Here is a 20,460-nt window from a genome sequence, read left to right as displayed (position 1 = left end):
AGGAAGTTTATAGCTATACAAGCCTACCTCAAGCAACAAGAAACATCTCAAATAAACAACCTAACGTTACACCAAAAGGAACTAGAGAAAGAAGAACAAACAAAACCCAAAGTGAGCAGAAGGAAAGAAATCATCAAGTTCTGAGCAGAAATAAATGAAATAGAAACAAAGAAAACAATAGCAAAGATCAATAAAACTAAAAGCTGCTTCTTTGAGAATATAAACAAAATTGATAAAGCTTTAGCCAGACTCATCAAGAAAAAGAGGGAGAGGACACAAATCAATAAAATTAGAAATGAAAAACGAGAAGTTACAACAGACACCGCAGAAATACAAAGCATCCTAAGAGACTACTACAAGCAAATCTATGCCAATAAAATGGACAACCTGGGAGAAACGGACAAATTCTTAGGAAAGCACAACCTTCTGAGACTGAACCAGGAAGAAATAGAAAATATGAACAGACCAATAACAAGTAATGAAATTTAAACTGTGATTAAAAATCTTCCAACAAACAGAAGTCCAGGACCAGATGGCTTCATAGGTGAATTCTACCAAACATTTAGAGAAGAGCTAACACCCATCCTTCTCAAGCTCTTCCAAAAAATTGCAGAGGAAGGAAAACTCCCAAACTCATTCTATGAGGCCACCATCACCCTGAAACCAAAACGAGACCAAAATACTACAAAAAAAGAAAATTAAAGACCAATATCACTGATGAATATACATGCAAAAATCCTCAACAAAATACCAGCAAACAGGATCCAAACACACATTAAAAGGATCATACACCATGATCAAGTGGGATTTATCCCAGGGATGCAAGCATTCTGCAATACATGCAAATCAATCAATGTGATACACCATATTAACAAACTGAAGAATAAAAACCATATGATCATCTCAATAGATGCAGAAAAAACTTCTGACAAAATTCAACACCCATTTATGATAAAAACTCTGCAGAAAGTGGGCATAGAGGGAACCTACCTCAACATAATAAAGGCCATATATGACAAACCCACAGCAAACATCATACTCAATGGTGAAAAACTGAAAGCATTTCCTCTAAGATTTCCTCTAAGCATTTCCTCTTGTTCCTACAAGACAAGGATGTCCACTCTCACCACTATTATTCAACATAGTTTTGGAAGTCCTAGCCACAGCAGTCAGAGAAGAAAAAGAAATAAAAGGAATACAAATTGGAAAACAAGAAGTAAAACTGTCACTGTTTGCAGATGACATGATACTATACATAGGGAATCCTAAAGATGCTACCAGAAAACTACAAGAGCTAATCAATGAATTTGGTAAAGGAGCAGGACACCAAATTAATGCACAGAAATCTCTTGCATTCCTATACACTAATGATGAAAAATCTAAAAGAGAAATTAAGGAAACACTCCCATTTACCATTGCAACAAAAAGAATAAAATACCTAGGAATAAACCTACCTAGGGAGACAAAAGACCTGTATGCAGAAAACTATAAGACACTGATGAAAGAAATGAAAGATGATACCCACAGATGGAGAGATATACCATGTTCTTGGATTGGAAGAATCAATATTGTGAAAATGACTATACTACCCAAAGCAATCTACAGATTCAATTGAATCCCTATCAAACTACCAATGGCATTTTTTACAGAACTGGAACAGAAAATCTTAAAATTTGTATGGAGACACAAAAGACCCCGAATAGCCAAAGCAGTCTTGAGGGAGAAAAATGGAGCTGAAAGAATCAGACTCCCTGGCTTCAGACTATATTACAAAGCTACAGCAATCAAGACAATATGGTACTGGCACAAAAACAGAAACAGAAATCAATGGAACAGGATAGAAAGCCCAGAGATAAACCCACACACCTATGGTCAACTAATCCATGACAAAGGAGGCAAGGGTACACAATGGAGAAAAGACAGTCTCTTCAATAAGTGGTGCTGGGAAAACTGGACAGCTACATGTAAAAGAATGAAATTAGAACACTCCCTAACACAATATACAAAAATAAACTCAAAATGGATTAAAGACCTAAATGTAAGACCGAGCACTATAAAACTCTTAGAGGAAAACATAGGAAGAACACTCTTTGACATAAATCACAGCAAGATATTTTTTGATCCATCTCCTAGAGTAATGGAAATGAAACCAAAAATAAACAAATGGGACCTAATGAAACTTAAAAGCTTTTGCACAGCAAAGGAAACCGTAAAGAAGACGAAAAGACAACCCTCAGAATGGGAGAAGATATTTGCAAACGAATCAACGGACAAAGGAATAATCTCCAACATAAATAAACAGCTCATGCAGCTCAATATTAAAGAAATAAACAACCTAATCCAAAAATGGGCAGAAGACTTAAATAGACATTTCTCCAAAGAAGACATACAGATGGCCAAGAGGCACATGATAAGGTGCTCAACATCACTAATTGTTAGAGAAATGCAAATCAAAACTACAATGAGGTATCACCTCACACTGGTTAGAATGGGTATCATCAGAAAATCTACAAACAAGAAATGCTGGAAAGGGTGTGGAGAAAAGGGAACCCTGTTGCACTGTTGGTGGGAATGTAAATTGATACAGCCATGGAGAACAGTATGGAGGTTCCTTAAAAAACTAAAAATAGAATTACCATATGACCCAGCAATCCCACTACTGGGCATATACCCAGAGAAGACCATAATTCAAAAAGACACATGCACCCCAATGTTTATTGCCACACTATTTACAATAGCCAGGTCATGGAAGCAACCTAAATGCCCATCGACAGACGAGTGGATAAAGAAGATGTGGTACATATATACAATGGAATACTACTCAGCCATAAAAAGGAACGAAATTGGGTCATTTGTAGAGATGAGGATGCATCTAGAGACTGTCATACAGAGTGAAGTAAGTCAGAAAGGGAAAAACAAATATCGTATATTAACATATATATGTGGAACCTTGAAAATGGTACAGATGAACTGGTTTGTAGAGCAGAAATTGAGACACAGAAGTAGAGAAGAAAACGTATGGACACCAAGGAGGGGAAAGAGGCAGGGGTTCGGGTGGTGGTGTGATGAATTGGGAGATTGGGATTGACATGTATACACTGATGTGTATAAAATGCATGACTAATAAGAAAAAGAAAAGAAAGAAAAGCAGAAGGTGAAAAATTTCTTAAAATGTTTTGACTTCTTACTATGATCTGCCCACCTTTATAGACAATTTATCGGTATTAAATTGATCTCTAAAAAATATATAAAAAATTAAAAAAAAGAAAAAGAAAGGCTTCATAAGTTAAAGACACATGAAATACATACAAGTTCGTAGAAGTAGAAAAACGTGTGAAGGAACTGTAGAGAAAAAAAAAAAACCCTAAACTTATGGTGGCTGTGGTGTAACAAATTCCCTAAGATCTAATATAGATAATGTTGCAAGTGGAACATCTTTCACTCTAAGTAAAGCTCTAAAAGATAAACATTCGTGGGCTTCCCTGGTGGCGCAGTGGTTGAGAGTCCGCCTGCCGATGCAGGGGACGCGGGTTCGTGCCCTGGTCTGGGAAGATCCCACATGCTGCGGAGCGGCTGGGCCCGTGAGCCATGGCCACTGAGCCTGCGCATCTGGAGCCTGTGCTCCGCAACGGGAGAGGCCACAATAGTGAGAGGCCCGCGTACCACACAAAAAAATAATAATAATAATTTAAAAAAAAGATAAAGATTTGTTTCATTTAGGCCAATAAAGTACTTCGCTTTTATGAGAATGGTAAGTATATACATAATTATCTTTTTATTAAAAAGAAAATACATGCTGAAAACTATAAACCATTGATAAAGGAAACTGAAGATGATTCAAAGAAATGGAAAGATATCCAATCTTCTTAGTTTGGAAAAATTAATATTGTTAAAATAGCCATACTACCCAAAGCAATCTACAGATTTAACGCAATCCCCATCAAAATACCTATGACATTTTTCACAGAAGTAGAACAAAGAATTCTAAAATTTATATGGAATCAGAAAAGGCCCAGAATTACCAAGGAAATCCTGAGGAAAAAGAACAAAGCTGGAGGAATAACCCTTCCAGACTTCAGGCTATACTACAAAGCTACAATAATCAAAACAGCATGGTACTGGCACAAAAACAGACATATAGATCAATGGAACAGTATAGAGAGCCCAGAAATAAACCTGCACACCTACAGTCAATTAATCTATGATAAAAGACGCAAGAATATACAACGGATAAAAGTCTCTTCAATAAATGGTGTTGGGAAAGCTGGACAGCTACATGTAAATCAATGAAATTAGAACATTCCCTCACACCATATAGAAAAATAAACTCAAAATGGATTAAAGACTTAAATTTAAGACATGACACCCGAAAACTCCTAGAAGAGAACATAGGCAAAACATTCTCTGACATAAATCATAGCAGTATATTCTTAGATCAGTCTCAAAATATACAAGGCAAAAGAAATAAAAGCAAAAATAAGCAAATGGAACCTAATCAAACTTAAAAGCTTTTGCACAGCAAAGGAAACCATCAATAAAATGAAAAGACAACCTATGGAATGGGAGAAAATATTTGCAAATGATGCGACCAACAAGGGGCTAATAAGCCAAAATATACAAACAGCTAATAAAACTCAATATTGAAAAAACAAACCCAATCAAAAAATGGGTTTGTTTGCCTAGACATTCTCCCAAAGAAGACATACAGATGGCTAAGAGGCACATGAAAAGATGCTGAATGAACATGCTCAAAAGATGCTCATTGCTAATTACTAGAGAAGCGCAAATAAAAACTACAGTGAGGTATCACCTCACACCGGTTGGAATAACTATCATCAAAAGTCTACAAATAATAAACACTGGAAAGGGTGTGGAGAAAAAGGAACCCTCCTACTCTGTTGGTAGCAATGTAAATTGGTGCAGCCACTATGGAAAACAGTAAGGAGGCTCCTTAAAAAACTAAAACTATAGCTACCATATGATCCAGTAATCCCACTCCTGGGTACATATCCAGAAAAAATGAGAACTATACTTCCAAAAGATACATGCACCCCAATGTTCACAGCAGCACTATTTACAAGAGACAAGACATGGAAACAACCCAAGTATCCATCAACAGATGACTGGCTTAAGAAGATGTGGTATATATATATATATATACATATACATATATATATACACACATGCACGTGAACACACACACACACACACACACACTGTGGAATATTACTCAGCCATAAAAAAGAATGAAATATTACCATTTGCAGCAACATGGATGGACCCAGAGAATATTATACTTAGTGAAGTAAGTCAGACAAAGACCCTCTCTGACTATATGATATCACATATATGTGGAATCTAAAAATAATACAAATGAATCTATATACAAAACAGAAACAGACTCATAGACATAGACATAGAAGACAAACTTATGGTTACCAAAGGGGAAGGAGGAAGGGACAAATTAGGAGTATGGATTAACAGATACAAATTACTATATATAAAATAGATAAGCAACAAAGATTTACTGTATAGCACAGGGAATTATATTCAATATCTTGTAATAACCTATAACGGAGTACGATCTGAAGAACATAAGTGTGTCACCTTGTTGTACACCTGAAACTAACAGAATATTGTGAACCAACTATACTTCAATTAAAAAAATAGCTGGTTTACTTAGAAAGAAAGAAGGAAGAGGGGGGAGGGAGGGAGGAAGGAAGGAAAGAAGGAAAGAAGAAAGGAAAGAGGAACGGAAAAAGGAAAGGAAAGGAAAGAAAGAGGCACCTGATCCATCATCTCGCCTACGTCCTTACCCAGAGCAGGCTTTGACTTCCACTATTAAAAAAAATACATGTGTGTGTGTGTGTGTGTGTGTGTGTGTGTGTGAAAAAAGTGAAAAAAGCAAGGTGAGAAAAGTGTGAATGGTTTGATCATTTTAGTTTAAAAAAAGATAATTTTATCTGCATATCCTAGCAATAATACACAACTTTTTTTCCCAGGAAGAAATCAACTGTCAGAAGAAATGGAGTAGAGGTGGAAAAGGGAGCGTTTATGTTGCATTTTGTATCTTTCTGTACTATCTGAATTTTCTAACCATGCATATGTACTACTTTAAGAAAATGTCCATCTGACTGATGAAACTGTAGACCAGTTTGGTTATTTATTTATTATTTATTGTATTATAAAGACTAATGTAAGTTCCTAGTGGCCACATCAATGTTTTGTTCATCTTGCTGCCCAAGATGCTGCCTGGCATAGTAACCTTTTATATTTCCATAAGATAGAAGTTCAGAAAGTATATAAGAATCAATATGATCCACTCCCTAACCCTCTCTGTTGGTTATCAATGCAGTACCTCTTTCCTCCAAATCTATCTTTCTTTGCCTTGCTTTGTGGTACTGGAGCTGGACCTGTAAAAATTTCTCCTTTGCCAGCTGGCACAATATTAAGCTTTGTCAGTAGGGACAGAGCAATATGAAGTGGTTTCTTTTCCTGGTTCTGGTGTGCTTTTTTCTTCTTGTTCCTGTGACATGTACCTGCTAGCCGTGTGTGGGACAGCCAGTTGTGCTCACCACTCACCCTAGTGAGTGGATTCCTAGCAAGTCTTGCCAGAACTCCAGTAGGCAGTTTCCTGCTTGCCAGTCTTAGTCTGTGGCCCTTCAGTGAAGTTCACCTCAGTGCCATCCAGTGGCCACAGAAACACCTCTCCAACAAGGTCTGAATCTCGGTCTTGTTGGGAAGTGGCACACTCCAAGTTGAAAATTCTCTTTATTTCTTAGTAGTTGATCCCCTATTACTACTTAATAACTCCTTATATTAAAATTTTCCTGTTCATATTACTGGTATGGTTTCTGGTGCCTAATTGGACCTTTCATGCCCAAATCAAATTAAACCAAAAGAAACCAAGTAAAATCAAGCCAAGTCAACAACAAAAAATTAAATCTATAAACCCATCATAAAACATAAGTTTGTATTATTAAGTTTAATAACACAGAGAAGAGCACGGCATGTAGCCCAACTTGTTAACTAATTGCATTAAAAACTTCCACAAAACAAAAAAACACGATGTGATGGTTTTGTACTGTGTAAACTAAACTAAGCTAGAACTGTATTTCCCAGAATTCTCTTTCCTCCATGATTCTAGGTTAGGGTCGACTACAGAGAAATCTGTCTAAAATTTGAAAGGCAAAAATGAAGCAGCAGCCATTATACTCTGAAGGTCAGTATAGGATGCCAGGTGCTGCTGTATCTCATACACTTTGTTGCAGATCTGCTGGACCATCTTGATGTGTGGAAAGAACTGTGCTCACATTTCCTGCAGTTCCTTCTGGATCTCTTCCTTTAGCTGCTCCTAGCCAGGGCCAGGCACATGTGTAGCTCCATGGCCAGTAATGCTGCTTCTTTTCCAGGTCACCTGCTTTCTTGAGGTTGGAGGACTTTAAAAGACATACATAGATTCTACTTTGTCCTTGTTCTTCCCTGTATCATGCCCAGCTTTTCTTCCTGACTGCTGCCCTGATGATCTATAGTGACTTCAGGGCCACAGGCAGACCCTAATTCAAAGCTTTCCATAAACTTCTTCCCCAGCTTCTACAACAGAATAAAAGCTGGTCCCTATAATAGATTCCTTACTTCCTACCACTCATGGTGCTTCTGCTATGATGATCAAACCCTCACCAATATACACTATAAAACAGATAAATGATCCAGCTTAAAAAAAAATCTTAAGTAATTTGGATTTCTTGAGCAATTGAGTTTCTACTGTCAATTCTTATTTCCCCTATGTTTCTTATTTATTTCTACATAATATCTAAGTTTAAAAAATAGATGTTAAAGTGGGAAAAATTTTAAATGCCATTTTCTTTAACAAATGCCCATGTGAGGGCCCATATGAAGGCTAGTTAGAACCAAGTTTTTTGGTTCCTCTGAGATAGATATGGAGACAAATTTCCTTGGTGGCCTAAGATACAGGAGAGCCTGACCTATTTTTGTAACATTATTCTCCATGCCAGGAGGGGAATAAGATGAAGAACTACTAGGGAGAGTTCTGAGAAGACGAGTATGTATGCATTTAAGAAAAACTAGAGTGGGCCTGGAGATAAGTTTAAGCTGATGAGGGAAAACCAAAAGATGATGCCTAAGCTCCAGATGGTTGTCATTAGTTTCTAAACCCAAATTCATTTGTTTAACATTTTTGAGATTTGTCCTTGTTTCCTGAGCATGCTCAGTATGACCTGCCAGGTCTCAGAAGTATGAGTCTCACAAATTCCATTTTCTGTTTTAGAAGAGGATGGGAGGGTAAGGAGGAAGAAAGAGGAATGCAAGTGAGTTAGCAGCAAAGAGTTCCTGATTACGGAGAACCTTAGGGTTAAGACCTTTAACTCAGAGACTGTGGACAAATCATTTGAAGTAAAGTTTTTAAAAAACTGAGTTTATCAAGAAGTATTTATTGGGTACCTACTAAGTGCAGGAGGGGGGCTAGACCTTATCAGTTAGAAATGGTAGATGAAACAAAAAGGACGGGCAGAACAAAAAGAGTAAGAGAATACTGCCAGCATCTAAGGGCATGGATCATTTCATCACTCAGCTAAGGCACTTTATCTGGTGCCTAGTTCTCTACTAGAACAGATCTAGGAATATTTGATAATCTCTCCTGACTTAGCGCCCATGAAACATGGAGTAGCTTTAGCCAGAAGTCCTTCCATAAGTCCTGGGCTTCCTGAAGCTACCTGCACACAGCTGCACAGTGAGTCAGCCTGGCTATCACAGGTTTATTGCTTCCTACTGTACATTTCAGAAGGACGTATTCAATGTGCTGTTCAGAGTGTGGCTATTTAACTCCTTACAAGTCCTTCATAGGAAAAGAGGGAATAAGAGTTTGCTGGATTTATTTGCCCTAAGAATTAATCTCTCTATGAAAAGGCATGGATAGGACAACTACAATAAATGACAGAATTAAGAAAAGCACTGAACATTCTGGAAAATTTTCAGAAGGTTCATAGAAATTGCCGGTGAAGTTAAATTCTAATTTCTGCCTCCATTTATTTATCTAGCTTGTTAATTTGTTCATTCATTCATTCAACAAACATTTGTTGATTGACACTGGGATACAGCAATGAATAAGACAGACAATATCCCAGCCTCATGAAATTTATTTTCTTTGGTTGGGGAAAACAGTCAAACGTAAACTAACCAACACACAACACAATTTCAGGTGTTATTAAGTGCTCTAAAGAACAATAAAGTAGGGATGGAATGGTGGGGTTATATCTTAGGAGATGATTTAACATTATGTATTATATTTTTTACATATAGCATGCAATAAACATTATAACAAATATAACCACAGATATGTCTTAGATACACTAAGGGGATGCGATTGATGTAGTTCCATGATAAATCAAACTGAATACATCAATATAAATCATAATGACTTATATATAGACCAATGAGACTTACCCTATAGAAAGCACTGGTCAAAGGGAGTAATGCTGCAGCAATGTTATATTCTTCTAAACTTGAACAATCCTTAAACAAAACAAAGAGAAATGAGATTAGGACATTTACCAGAAATCACAAATACGTGGAAACAAAAATCTATGATACATGATTTACTGTCCTAAGGGGTTTTTACTTTTATTTCAAATTGTCATTAAGGCTTACGTAGATAAGTGTGAAAAAAAAGTATGAAAAAATACTGTCCCGAAGCACATTGTTTTTTTAAAAATATATATTTTATTTTTTTTAATTAAAAAAAAAATTCTGTTTTTTGCTCGTGCCACGTGGCATGTGGGATCTTAATTCCCCGGCCAGAGATGGAACCCATGGCCCCTGCAGTGGAAGCATGGAGCCTTAACCACTGGACCACCAGGGAAAGTCCATTCTTTTAGAAATGATATAAAAATACATTTGAGAAAGATGTTTTCATACACTATTGGTGAGTAGCTACTTTTACTTTCCTGTTTTACAAAAGTTGTGTTTACAGCTGTGCATATTTGTCCAAAAATTTCTGGAGGAGGTTTTAGTACATTTAACGACTATATTTCATTGAATCTGAGATACACATTTTCTCCCCACATTTTAACTTCTCTGAGACTGGGATGTATAATTGAAATAATATATCTTTTCTTAGTCTTACACATGAAGGGTTTATAAAATTCTGTTATTGATCAGGCAAGAAATACCACTGATGCCAAAACCCCTTGGGTGAAATGTTGTTGGGGAACGGGACAGTCAGAAAATCTCAGTGGGAATGTAAAATGGTGCAGCTGCTAGGAAAACAGTATGGCAATTCCTCAAAAACTGAAAAGTAGAATTACCCTATAATCCAGAAATTCTACTTCTGGATATATACCTAAAACAACAGTGACTTGAACAGACATGGGGGGCCATGGCCTGGAACAATGTTCAAGGGTAATACCCTTAGAGAGGTCAGGTATAGTAGTTTCAGCCCCAACCTTAGACAATATAACTATCGCCATCAAAATGCAAATTCATCAGCTATTCATAGGTTTGTATGAATTGATTTTAAACTCACAGAGCTGAGACCTTAATATCAATTATTCCAATGCAATTCCTCTACTTTTCAGATGAGAAAAAGAGGCCTAGATGTCAGCCAGTACTGGAATTTAGATTTATCTACCTATCAGCCTGGTGCTTTTTCCTCTAAACACCGCCTTTTGTACTTGATTACTTTCCTCATATTCTTGAGGAGGCGGATATGAGTTTTCTGAGCTGCCAGCACTGATTTTGGAATGTGAGGGAGGGAGTACAGGCCTCAACAGCAGAGCAGTTGGAGGCTTAAAGCTGCAAAGGGCAATGGTGCCAGGGACAGGGCCCCTAGAAAAAGGAGAAAGAGTCAGAAGCAAAGAGAAAATACACCATAGACAACCTTGGTCTATTTCAAAATACTACTATGGCTTGGCAGGGCTGAGGGTGTAGTTCTGCCCTGAGGAAAAAAAGGAGGAAACTTTCTTTCAGAAGTCATGGCCCAAAGGCGGGCATCTCTTCTAATGCTAGTCTTGCTTAGCATGAGTACATTTGGTATTATGATCTGCTAAAAGAGTTCTTAATAGAATTTCATGCATTTTTAACTACGAAAAACACAGCTATAGAATACACTAAATGTCCAACTCCAGAAAACACTGAAACAATACTGGGTAACAAGACAAATCTCTGTAATAAGGAATCATTCTCATAGACATGACATTCTTTGACCCAATTTAAAAAAAAAACTAAAAGGTAGGCTCAAACTTCCTATACTGTCCTAAAAATAATAGTTCTAATTAATTCACCACACAGAGTAAACATTTATTGGATAAATGAATAAGTGAATGAAAAAAGGAATAAATTCAAGAAGAGAGAGAAATGAGGAGAAGAAGCTAAGGACAGAAACCTGGGAAAGATATATTTATAGAGAAGGAATAAAGGAAAATCAAGATGGGAAAGAGAAGTAGGAGAAAGCAGTACTATAGTTGTCACGAGAAGAAGAAACGACCAATGGTGTTGAAGTCTCCAGAGAAATTCAGTAAAATGAAGATTGAGAAAAAGCCAAGAAACTTGCGAATCAAAGAGGTCACTGGTGACATGATGAGGGTATAAGTGAGTAGAGTAAAAAAGGTCCTGAGTGTAAATGCTCATAGTTGTAAAGGGAAGGAAGCTGTTTGAGGAGTTATGACATCCCAATGGGTAGCTGAATGAATCTTGGTAGGGCTAAACCAGATGAATACTAAGATTCTATGTAATCCTTTGATTCTATACGAATTAGAAGGGACCTAAGTACACCAAGGAGGAAAATCCGAGGGAGAGAGAGTTGAAAAAGAAAGGTCACTGATAGAACAAGGTCTCTGTGATATCGCTGCTAATCAATATGGTCCCCATTTCTAAGGGGGAAACATCTCATTTCCATAAAAAGCAAATAAACAGAATTTATATTAACCAGCAGGATCTCTGAATATTTCAGCAAATATAACTTATTAGGAGAGAGAAGCTTGTTTCTACAACGGAGACTCAGGCCTACCTAAGAGGCTTCCATGGGAAAAGCGGGGAGAGTGTCCTCAGACTGTTGTGCAAACACTAGTTTTATGGAGTACTGACAGCTGTTACTTGGGGGGAAATTGGGGAAATGCTGGGTAAACAAAATTAAGTGCGATGTTTTTGTTTTAAAAAACTGTAGGACTTCTCAGGGCTTTATACTGTGACTGGATGAAAGGAATTTGGTGGCAGCATTTCCAACCTAATTTGACTAAGAACATTTCTTTTAGAAAGCAATTGAAAAATATATATATATTTAAATTGAGGGCAATTGCTATTTTATTATTATTATTTTTTAAAATTATTTATTTATTTATGGCTGTGTTGGGTCTTCGTTGCTGTGTGCGGGCTTCCTCTAGTTGAGGCGAGCGGGGGCTACTCTTCGTTGTGGTGCGCGGGCTTCTCACTGCGGTGGCTTCTCTTGTTGCGGAACACAGTCTCTAGGTGTGTGGGCTTCAGTAGCTGTGGCACACGGGCTCAGTAGTTGTGGGGCATGGGCTTAGTTGCTCTGCAGCATGTGGGATCTTCCCGGACCAGGGATCGAACCCATGATCCCTTCATTGGCAGACGGATTCTTAACTACTGCGCCACCAGGGAAGTCCAGAAAAATATATTTTGAAAAAATGATTTAATATCATAAAATATCTTCTGAGAGCACTCCAACCAAAAGATCATTTAAAAACTTAGTTATGAGCTTTTATTTCTTGACTTATGGTCATATACTGACAGGCATTTTTACTGTAAAGAACTAAAAATGCTAGATAATATATTTAAAAATCTTTAATGCAAGGCAATGAACTGGCAAGAAAGTAAGGAACACTCAGGCCAAAATATAAGTTAAGTGGGAACCTGGAGAGATACAGCACTAAAGTGCAATTTTACCTCAAGAACAGTTGGTGAGCAAAGTAAATTTGAGTATTAGTTTTGAACAACTCAAAGGACTCAAAAGATAGGAGACAAAACCCAGCACTCGCTAAAGGTAGGAAGTCCATTAGGAGAACTACCTTATGGTAGGGACCCCCTAGGGCCACCTGAAACACCAGATGGAAAGTCTGAGATATAAAACGATAATTCAGCAAGGGAAGTAATGAATATGTGAGTAAATTAAGCATACACTGACTATATAAAACACAAAAATAATGTCTTTCAGTATTAAAGAAAAATAAGATACAACCAAAATATACAACCACGGTAGCACAGACATTGTAAGGTGGTGGACTGGAGCTGGATTTTGATAAATTAAGTAAACATTTAAATTTCTCTGTGTTATTGCCAAAGGAACAGAATGGGTTACAACTTCTACAACTAGTGGGGGAAAAAGTGGACTGAAAGAAAAATAACCCAAAGGAAAGCAAGAAGGAGGAAAAGAAACTCAGAAAAAGGAAACAATCAAAAAAGAACAAAATAAGATAGTAGGAATAAATAAAAATATAATAGCAGAAATAGACCAAATACTCTGGTTAAAAGACAACTATTGTAAGAAGAAATGGGAAGATGTTGGTAAAAGAGTACATATAAGATGAATAAGGTCTGAGAATCTAATATATAACATAGTGACTATAGTTGATAATACTGTATCATATAATTAAAATTTGCTAAGAAAGTGGAACTTAAGTATTCTCACCCCTCCCCCAAAAAGGAAATCTGTGAGGTGATGGATGTGTTAATTAATTCGATTGTGGGAATCCTTTCACAATGTATGGTATATTAAGTCATCATGCTGTACACTTTAAATATGTTATAGCTTTATTTGCCAATTATACCTCACTAAAACTGGAAAAAGTATATAGGCCATGTAGGAAAACACCACACCTTTTTCCTATTCTCTGTCATCTCCATGGATTTTATAAAATAATCCCAGAATACGGCAAAAAGGGTGAATCATCTTTTTCTTCCTGACTTATTCCTCACCCTCTTGCTTAGGACACTGCTATGCACAAGAATGTCATCCCCTGTGTCCTAGCACATCTGAGTTTCTTTAACAGAAATGCCTTGCATGTTTCTGAAGACTGTCATGAGGCCCAAGGCAATAAAGTTCAACAGACTTGAGCTGTAATCTTCTCCTAAGGAAATGGCTGGGATGCCAAGATGCCTTTTGACTTTGATTTCACAGCAGGGCTTCATTTGTAATGATGCTGTCCAAACTTTAAATGACAACAGCTGTGATATGAAGTCCCACACACTCATTTATAAAAATTTCCCACAAATTAAAAAAAAATTAAACAATGGGGAATTTCAATCCATGACCAATTAGCAGGGAACAGGCAATCATAAAACATTTAGGGGCTATTTATTATCTTATAAAATGTTTACACATTGTAGTGCATGTCTCAAACCTGAGCGCCAGTCAAATGCTGATTGCAAAATATAAATATAAAATTCTTTGCAAATCACGTTAGAGATATTCTAAGTTAATTAGATTGAAAAATGGAAAAAATTTTGAAACAATAAGTACAACTATTGACATAGCAATAGCATTCCGGAATAGTGCAGTTATCTGTTGGGGAATCAGTCCATAAATACACATCCTGAAATCCCCTGTGTTTTGGCCACGTAATAGCAAAGTAGTTACAGACATACCAGACAATTTATAAGACTGCAAGGACTTGAATGACTATACATGTTTTATTCTGAACTTTGCTATGCAACTTACCTTTAATTTTCCTCCTACAACTGAAGAGTGAGCCCTGCAATCTTAATTTCTCATTACCCTCAATTACTTCATATTTTGATTTGCATACCTTTGGACGGTCACGACCAGCATTCCCATTTTTGTAAAACTTTGGAACCTCTCAAAAACGATATAGGTAAACATTAAAGAAAAAAATAAGACTGAAAGGCAGAATGTCTTGCAAAACTGACTTTTCTTGAGTTTAGACTTGATATAGCTCAGAAAAATTTTTTTTTGAATTGTCCAAAACACTGAGAACATTTGTATCTTCTACGTAGGGACAAAAATTAAAACTACCAAAGCCCCAAATACCTCTGTATATCATGTTAGTCTTCTGCTCAAAAATGTCAGCTATGTTCTGACCATTACAGGATAATGACCAAACTCTTCTGCCAAACTTGTAAACCCTCCGTGGTGTGGACCCATCTCCACACTTACCCAACCATATGGCCCTCCTGCTATAAGCCGCAGGTCTAGTCAGTCTGCTTTATTTATCGTCTTCTATTCTATATCATAATTACCTCCTACCACATCTAATACCCCTAGAATAGCACCCATGCCTTGCTTTATCATTTACACTCTTCCTCCTTGGCACCTCCATATGCATGCCCTCGTGTTTTCCCACCCTTTCTAAGTACGGTGCTAAGTACAAAATAAGCAGTAGGACTCATTGTTGTTTCGGCCTCAGGTTACATTTTAATGCTAAATCTACGAATATAACCATTGAGGATGTATCACAAGTTTGAACACTATGGTTATTTAATATGTACCATTACTCCCATTGAGATAGAAGATGAATGCCAGATTTGACAAATATTATCAAGCTTTGCTTTAAGTTTTTGAGTGAATGGCGCAAGTCCGCTTCACTTTTATGTCTGGAAACTAGGACACTGCACCTGGCATATAGTAATAATAGTTAACATTTATTGAGTGCTTACTAAGTATCAAACATATTTTCAGTATGAATTTACAGAAATTATTTCATTTAATTTTTACAGCACCTCTAGGAGGTAGATACTATAATTATATCCATTTTGTTGATGAAGGAACTGAGTTTCTCAGAGGTTAAATAATTGCCTGAGATTACATGGGCACAAATGACAGAGCCAGAGCTCAAACCCAGGTAGTCTCACTCCAATGTTTGTGCTTTAAAGCTCTATGCCCCGTTGCCTCTCAAATGCAATTGAACCTAAAGGTGGCATCTGTGGAAACATATAATTCAGGCAAAAGAAGAAATTTTCCACTAATTATAAATAATTTCCTCAAAAGAGGCTGAAACTATACTACATCTGTGAAAAAGCAACTGAAAACTTAAAATGTGGCTGCTAAAATTAAAATGCAAAGGAAGGGCTGGAAGTTAATTTTTTTTCCCTCATGGTATCCTTTTATTTCATCTCTATCTTCATAATTTCTTAAAAAATTAAGAAATACAAAGGATCATGTCAAAGCTTCTAAAATACGCCTAATAGGAGTGCTGGAAAGAGAGAACAAAGTAGGTAGAAGAAAGCAAAAGAAACAATAAAAAGAATTTTGTCTTCATATGCAAAGAGTCCAGCGAGTGTCAAATAGGACAAATGAAAAAAGATATTTGGTACAATGAATAAAATGTGGTATACTCATACAAAACAATACTACATGAAAGTGAAAATAAATGAATTATAATTATATCCAAAATCATGGATGAATCTCCCAAACAAAATTTTGATCCAGAGAATCAAGGCAAAAAGAACACATCACCACCATATCATCATCATCATCATCATCATCATCATCATCATCATCATCAGTCACTGCTGAAACACACATTCTTAATTAACATTGGCCTCTATCTCTATTTACCACATCAAACACACCATTGTAAACACGTAGGATTTCATAAAGTCTACTATAGCAATGTCAAAGAATTACTTTTATCAAATCATACTGACAAAGGAAAATCTAACAAAATCAGGTCAAGTGAAAAAAAGATCACCAGTTCGGATGATTTTATGCTAAGTGTTTTAAAAGAAAATGATTTGATGTCAGAGGATTAAAGGGAGTCCCTTAAGAAAAATAATGAAGGCTTTAAATATTTTTGCAAAATGATCATCTTTGAGACAGTGCTGTAAAAGCCAAACATAAAGTAAGTCATAATGCTATTTCATTAAGAGAATTATTTTAAATACCTTTCCCTTCCCCAGACAAAAGTGAGATTCATACTTTGGTTCTAAAAATATCAGCATATGGTAAAAATTATAACCTAAATATCTGTTAAAATTTTATATTTCTTCTTTGAAATATAATGTATCAAACAAACCATTCCCCCACTATTTGGTATGAAATTTTAGTTCCTATTTTATATGGATTTACTGGTGGTGATAGTGAAGATTAGTTCTACTCTTAATGATCTAAAGGATGCAGGAGTGATGGTCTCTGTCATATCTCTATTTAATTCTCCAGTCTTGTGTCTGTAGAAACCAGACAGATCTGGAGGATAAAAGCAGACTACAGCAAATTCAATCACGCGGTAGCTCCAATGGCAGTTTTATAATAAAGATGTTTTGTCTTTGCTACAGCAGATTATCATGGTCGTGGGTATGTTGCATGCAATCACTGATGTGGTGAATAAGTTCTTTTCTATCTCTATCAGAGAGGAGGATCTGAATTTGGACCATTTGAACATCATATAGAATATTATGCTGATCTACTACATTGATGACATCATGCTAATCAGGCTGGATGAGCAAGAAGTGGCTACCATGTTGGAAACCTTGGTGAGACATGCACTCCAGAACATGGGAGATAAACCTTATAAAGGTTCTGGCCTGCTGGGACATCTCATTCAAAGTAAAGGACAATTTGTTGTATCTTGTATCTCCCATCATGAGGAAGGAAGCAAAAATTCTGGTAGGCCTCTTCGGGCTATGAAGGAAGCATATTCCACATCTGGGATTACTGTACAGGCTCATACCAGGTGACACAAAAAGCTACCAGCTCTGAGTGGGGCCCAGAAGAAGAAAGGGCTCTGTAGCAGATCCAGGAATTAAAAAGCCCTGCTTACCATCACAGTCAGTGACCCACTTAGAGAGTTTGCACTTTCCATTGCTGTAACTCTGAGTTGTGCAAGGTTATAGATTCCAGTCCCCAAAGGAGAAACATTTCTACCAGGGGACAAAACAAGAATCTCATTAATCTATAAACTACAGCTGTCACCAAGGCACATTATACTCCTAATGCCCAGAAATTGGCAGACAAGAGGAACCATAATTTTTTTTTTAACATCTTTATTGGAGTATAGTTGCTTTACAATGGTGTGTAAGTTTCTGCTTTATAACAAAGTAAATCAGCTATATGTATACATATATCCTCATATGCCCTCCCTCTTGTGTCTCCCTCCCACCCTCCCTATCCCACCCCTCCAAGTGGTCACAAAGCACCGAGCTGATCTCCCTGTGCTGTGTGGCTGCTTGCCACTAGCTATCGATTTTACATTTGGAGGAGCCATCATTTTGGCAGAAATAACTGAACCTGAATGCCAGGGAGGTAGGGCTAATGTCACATAATGGGAACAAGGAGGAATATGTTTGGCACCCAGTTAAGTCCTTGGGTACCTCTTGGTACTTCCTTGCCAAATTCTGATGGAAAATGAACAAGTGCAGCAACCCTAGGATGAGAAACACAAAGTGACCAGAGACTAAGACCCCTCCAGGATGAGGGTCTGGGTCATAAGAAGGGAAGTTAGCATCATTTGCAATCCTACAATCAGCTACATCTGCAGGGGCAAACGTTTTTCCCACTTACCCTCTTCTAAGTTTCCCTCAGCAAGAAAGGCACACTACAATTCTGGAGGAACTGCTCCTGAATACCTATGAAGAAGTGGAGGCGAGCACCACAAGGGATGAACATGAGAATGCCTTATCCAAACACCCCTTCAAGGGAGGACTTGTTGCCTCCATGACTGGCAGTGCTGTCAACAGCCCTTCCCGAAGCAGCAAATATTCAATGACTGATTAAGGTGTGGGTCCATACGCAGCCATTCTGACTTAACGTGGGACAACTTCAGCTCCAGAACTTTGTGTGGGTTAGGCTGAGGCTATCCTTGAGCTCACAATATTGCCTGACTTCCCCTTTTGCCCAATTCTATTTATTTTCCCTCCCTCCCACAGGTGTTGATCCAAAGACCACTCCCTAACAAACATCCTTTGCACTAAACTCTGCCTCAGAATCTGTTTCCAACCTGAAACAACTTCCTAATAAAGTAGTAGCACACACTGTTTTCTGGGGAACCCAGGCTAAGAGAGATCTGTAGTTTGAAAAGCTCACTATTGGCTATGGGACAATGAATGCATTTGGGCAGGAACAAAAGTGGATGTGGGAAGAATGCTTAGATGGGTATTATAACAATCTAAGTGGGATGATGGTAGTTTTGATTGGGGTATTACAGGTGGAGGTAGGAGACAAGTGGATCGAGTTAAAAGGTTTTTATGGGGGTAAAAATCAGTATAACTTGGTGTTAGAGATGAAGGAGAAGAAGGTGTCAAGGATTACTCAGGTTTTAGTTCGCGTAACTGGATCAATGGTCGTGCCATTTGCCAAGATTAGGGACAATGGAAGGGAATCAGGTTTGAGGGTTGAGGGGTAAAGGAAATGCATGATCATGACTTCAGTTTGTAACCATTAAAGCTGAGCGTCTTTGACACATGAAAACGAGATACCAGATATCCAGTTGGATATAAAGGTGTAGCTCAGAGAAAAGGTCTGGGGTAGAAAAATAAACTTACGAGTCATCAACATGTAGGTGGTAGTTTAAGTTGTGGGTGTGAAAGAGACCATCCTTGAAGTGAGTATAGAATGAGACAAAAATTAATAAATAATATAAGGTTTTAAAAATTAAAGGCCAAGTGGAGAAGGATGAGCTTTCAAAGATGGAGAAGGAATGGCCAGAAAGGTACGAGGATATGTAGAAAATGTTGCATCATGGAAGCTAAGGAAAGAGAGTGCTTCAAAAAGAAATTCTAATTGATAAACTGCTTCCTCTGTCTTCAAAGCATGGAAAAGTCAGTGGACTTAACCACGAAGAGATAACATGAATAATTTATATACTTTACATAGTTTCAAGGTAGCTACTATAACATATTTTTTGTTTGCTTTCCTATATTCCCCTTCCCCTCAAAAAGACCGTAATTTAAATTCCTGTGGAAAAAAAAGAAAGTGAATTATAAATCTGCCACATTTAGAATGGCTAATCTGTCACATTTAGAAGGACTAATAAATAAAACCTACAGAAAAGGCTTCTACATTAGAAAAGCCTTCACGTATATAAGTGAGGTTATGAACAAAAACAAACACCTCTTTTTAGCATTTTAAATCCATAGGTTAGGGACTTCCCTGGTGGTCCAGTGGTAAAGAATCCGCCTTCCAATGCAGGGAACGCGGGTTCCATCCTTGGTCTCAGAACTGGGATCCCACATACCTCAGGGCAATTAAGCTCGCATGCCTCAATGAGAGAGCCCACGTGCCGCAAACTACAGAGCCCGTGCACTCTGGAGCCCACGCGCCACAACTAGAGAGAAGCCCATGCTGCAACAAAAGATACTGCATGCCTCAACGAAGACCCTGCGTGCCACAACTAAGACCCAACGCAGCCAAAAAAATAAATGAAAAAAAAATCCATAAGTTATCATTATGCTGCTTTTATAATATAAGCAAAAGATAAAATAATCAAATACTTATATAACCAACTACTGCAAATAACTAGAGACAATTTTCTTCAT

The 20,460-nt window shown here is 37.3% G+C and overlaps 1 protein-coding gene across 6 annotated transcripts in view; it reads right to left on the bottom strand.

The window, feature by feature from the left end:
* Positions 1-20,460, bottom strand: part of SBF2 (SET binding factor 2) — a 459,568-nt gene that overhangs the window by 111,107 nt on the left and 328,001 nt on the right. For all 6 annotated transcript variants that reach the window (XR_003434541.1, XM_027115413.1, XM_027115415.1 and 3 more), the window contains one exon: positions 9,463-9,531. Coding sequence is in view for 5 of the 6 variants with exons in the window: in XM_027115413.1 (XP_026971214.1) it covers positions 9,463-9,531 (69 nt within the window). In the remaining variant the exon portion in view is untranslated. The remainder of the gene's footprint in view (positions 1-9,462; positions 9,532-20,460) is intronic.

This window comes from Aethalodelphis obliquidens, unplaced genomic scaffold, assembly GCF_003676395.1.
Source record: "Aethalodelphis obliquidens isolate GAN/ISIS:26980383/991018 unplaced genomic scaffold, ASM367639v1 scaffold14, whole genome shotgun sequence".
NCBI classification, from domain to species: Eukaryota; Metazoa; Chordata; class Mammalia; order Artiodactyla; family Delphinidae; genus Aethalodelphis; species Aethalodelphis obliquidens.
Note: the sequence above shows the minus strand (reverse complement) of the source record. Positions and strands in the feature narration are given on the sequence as shown.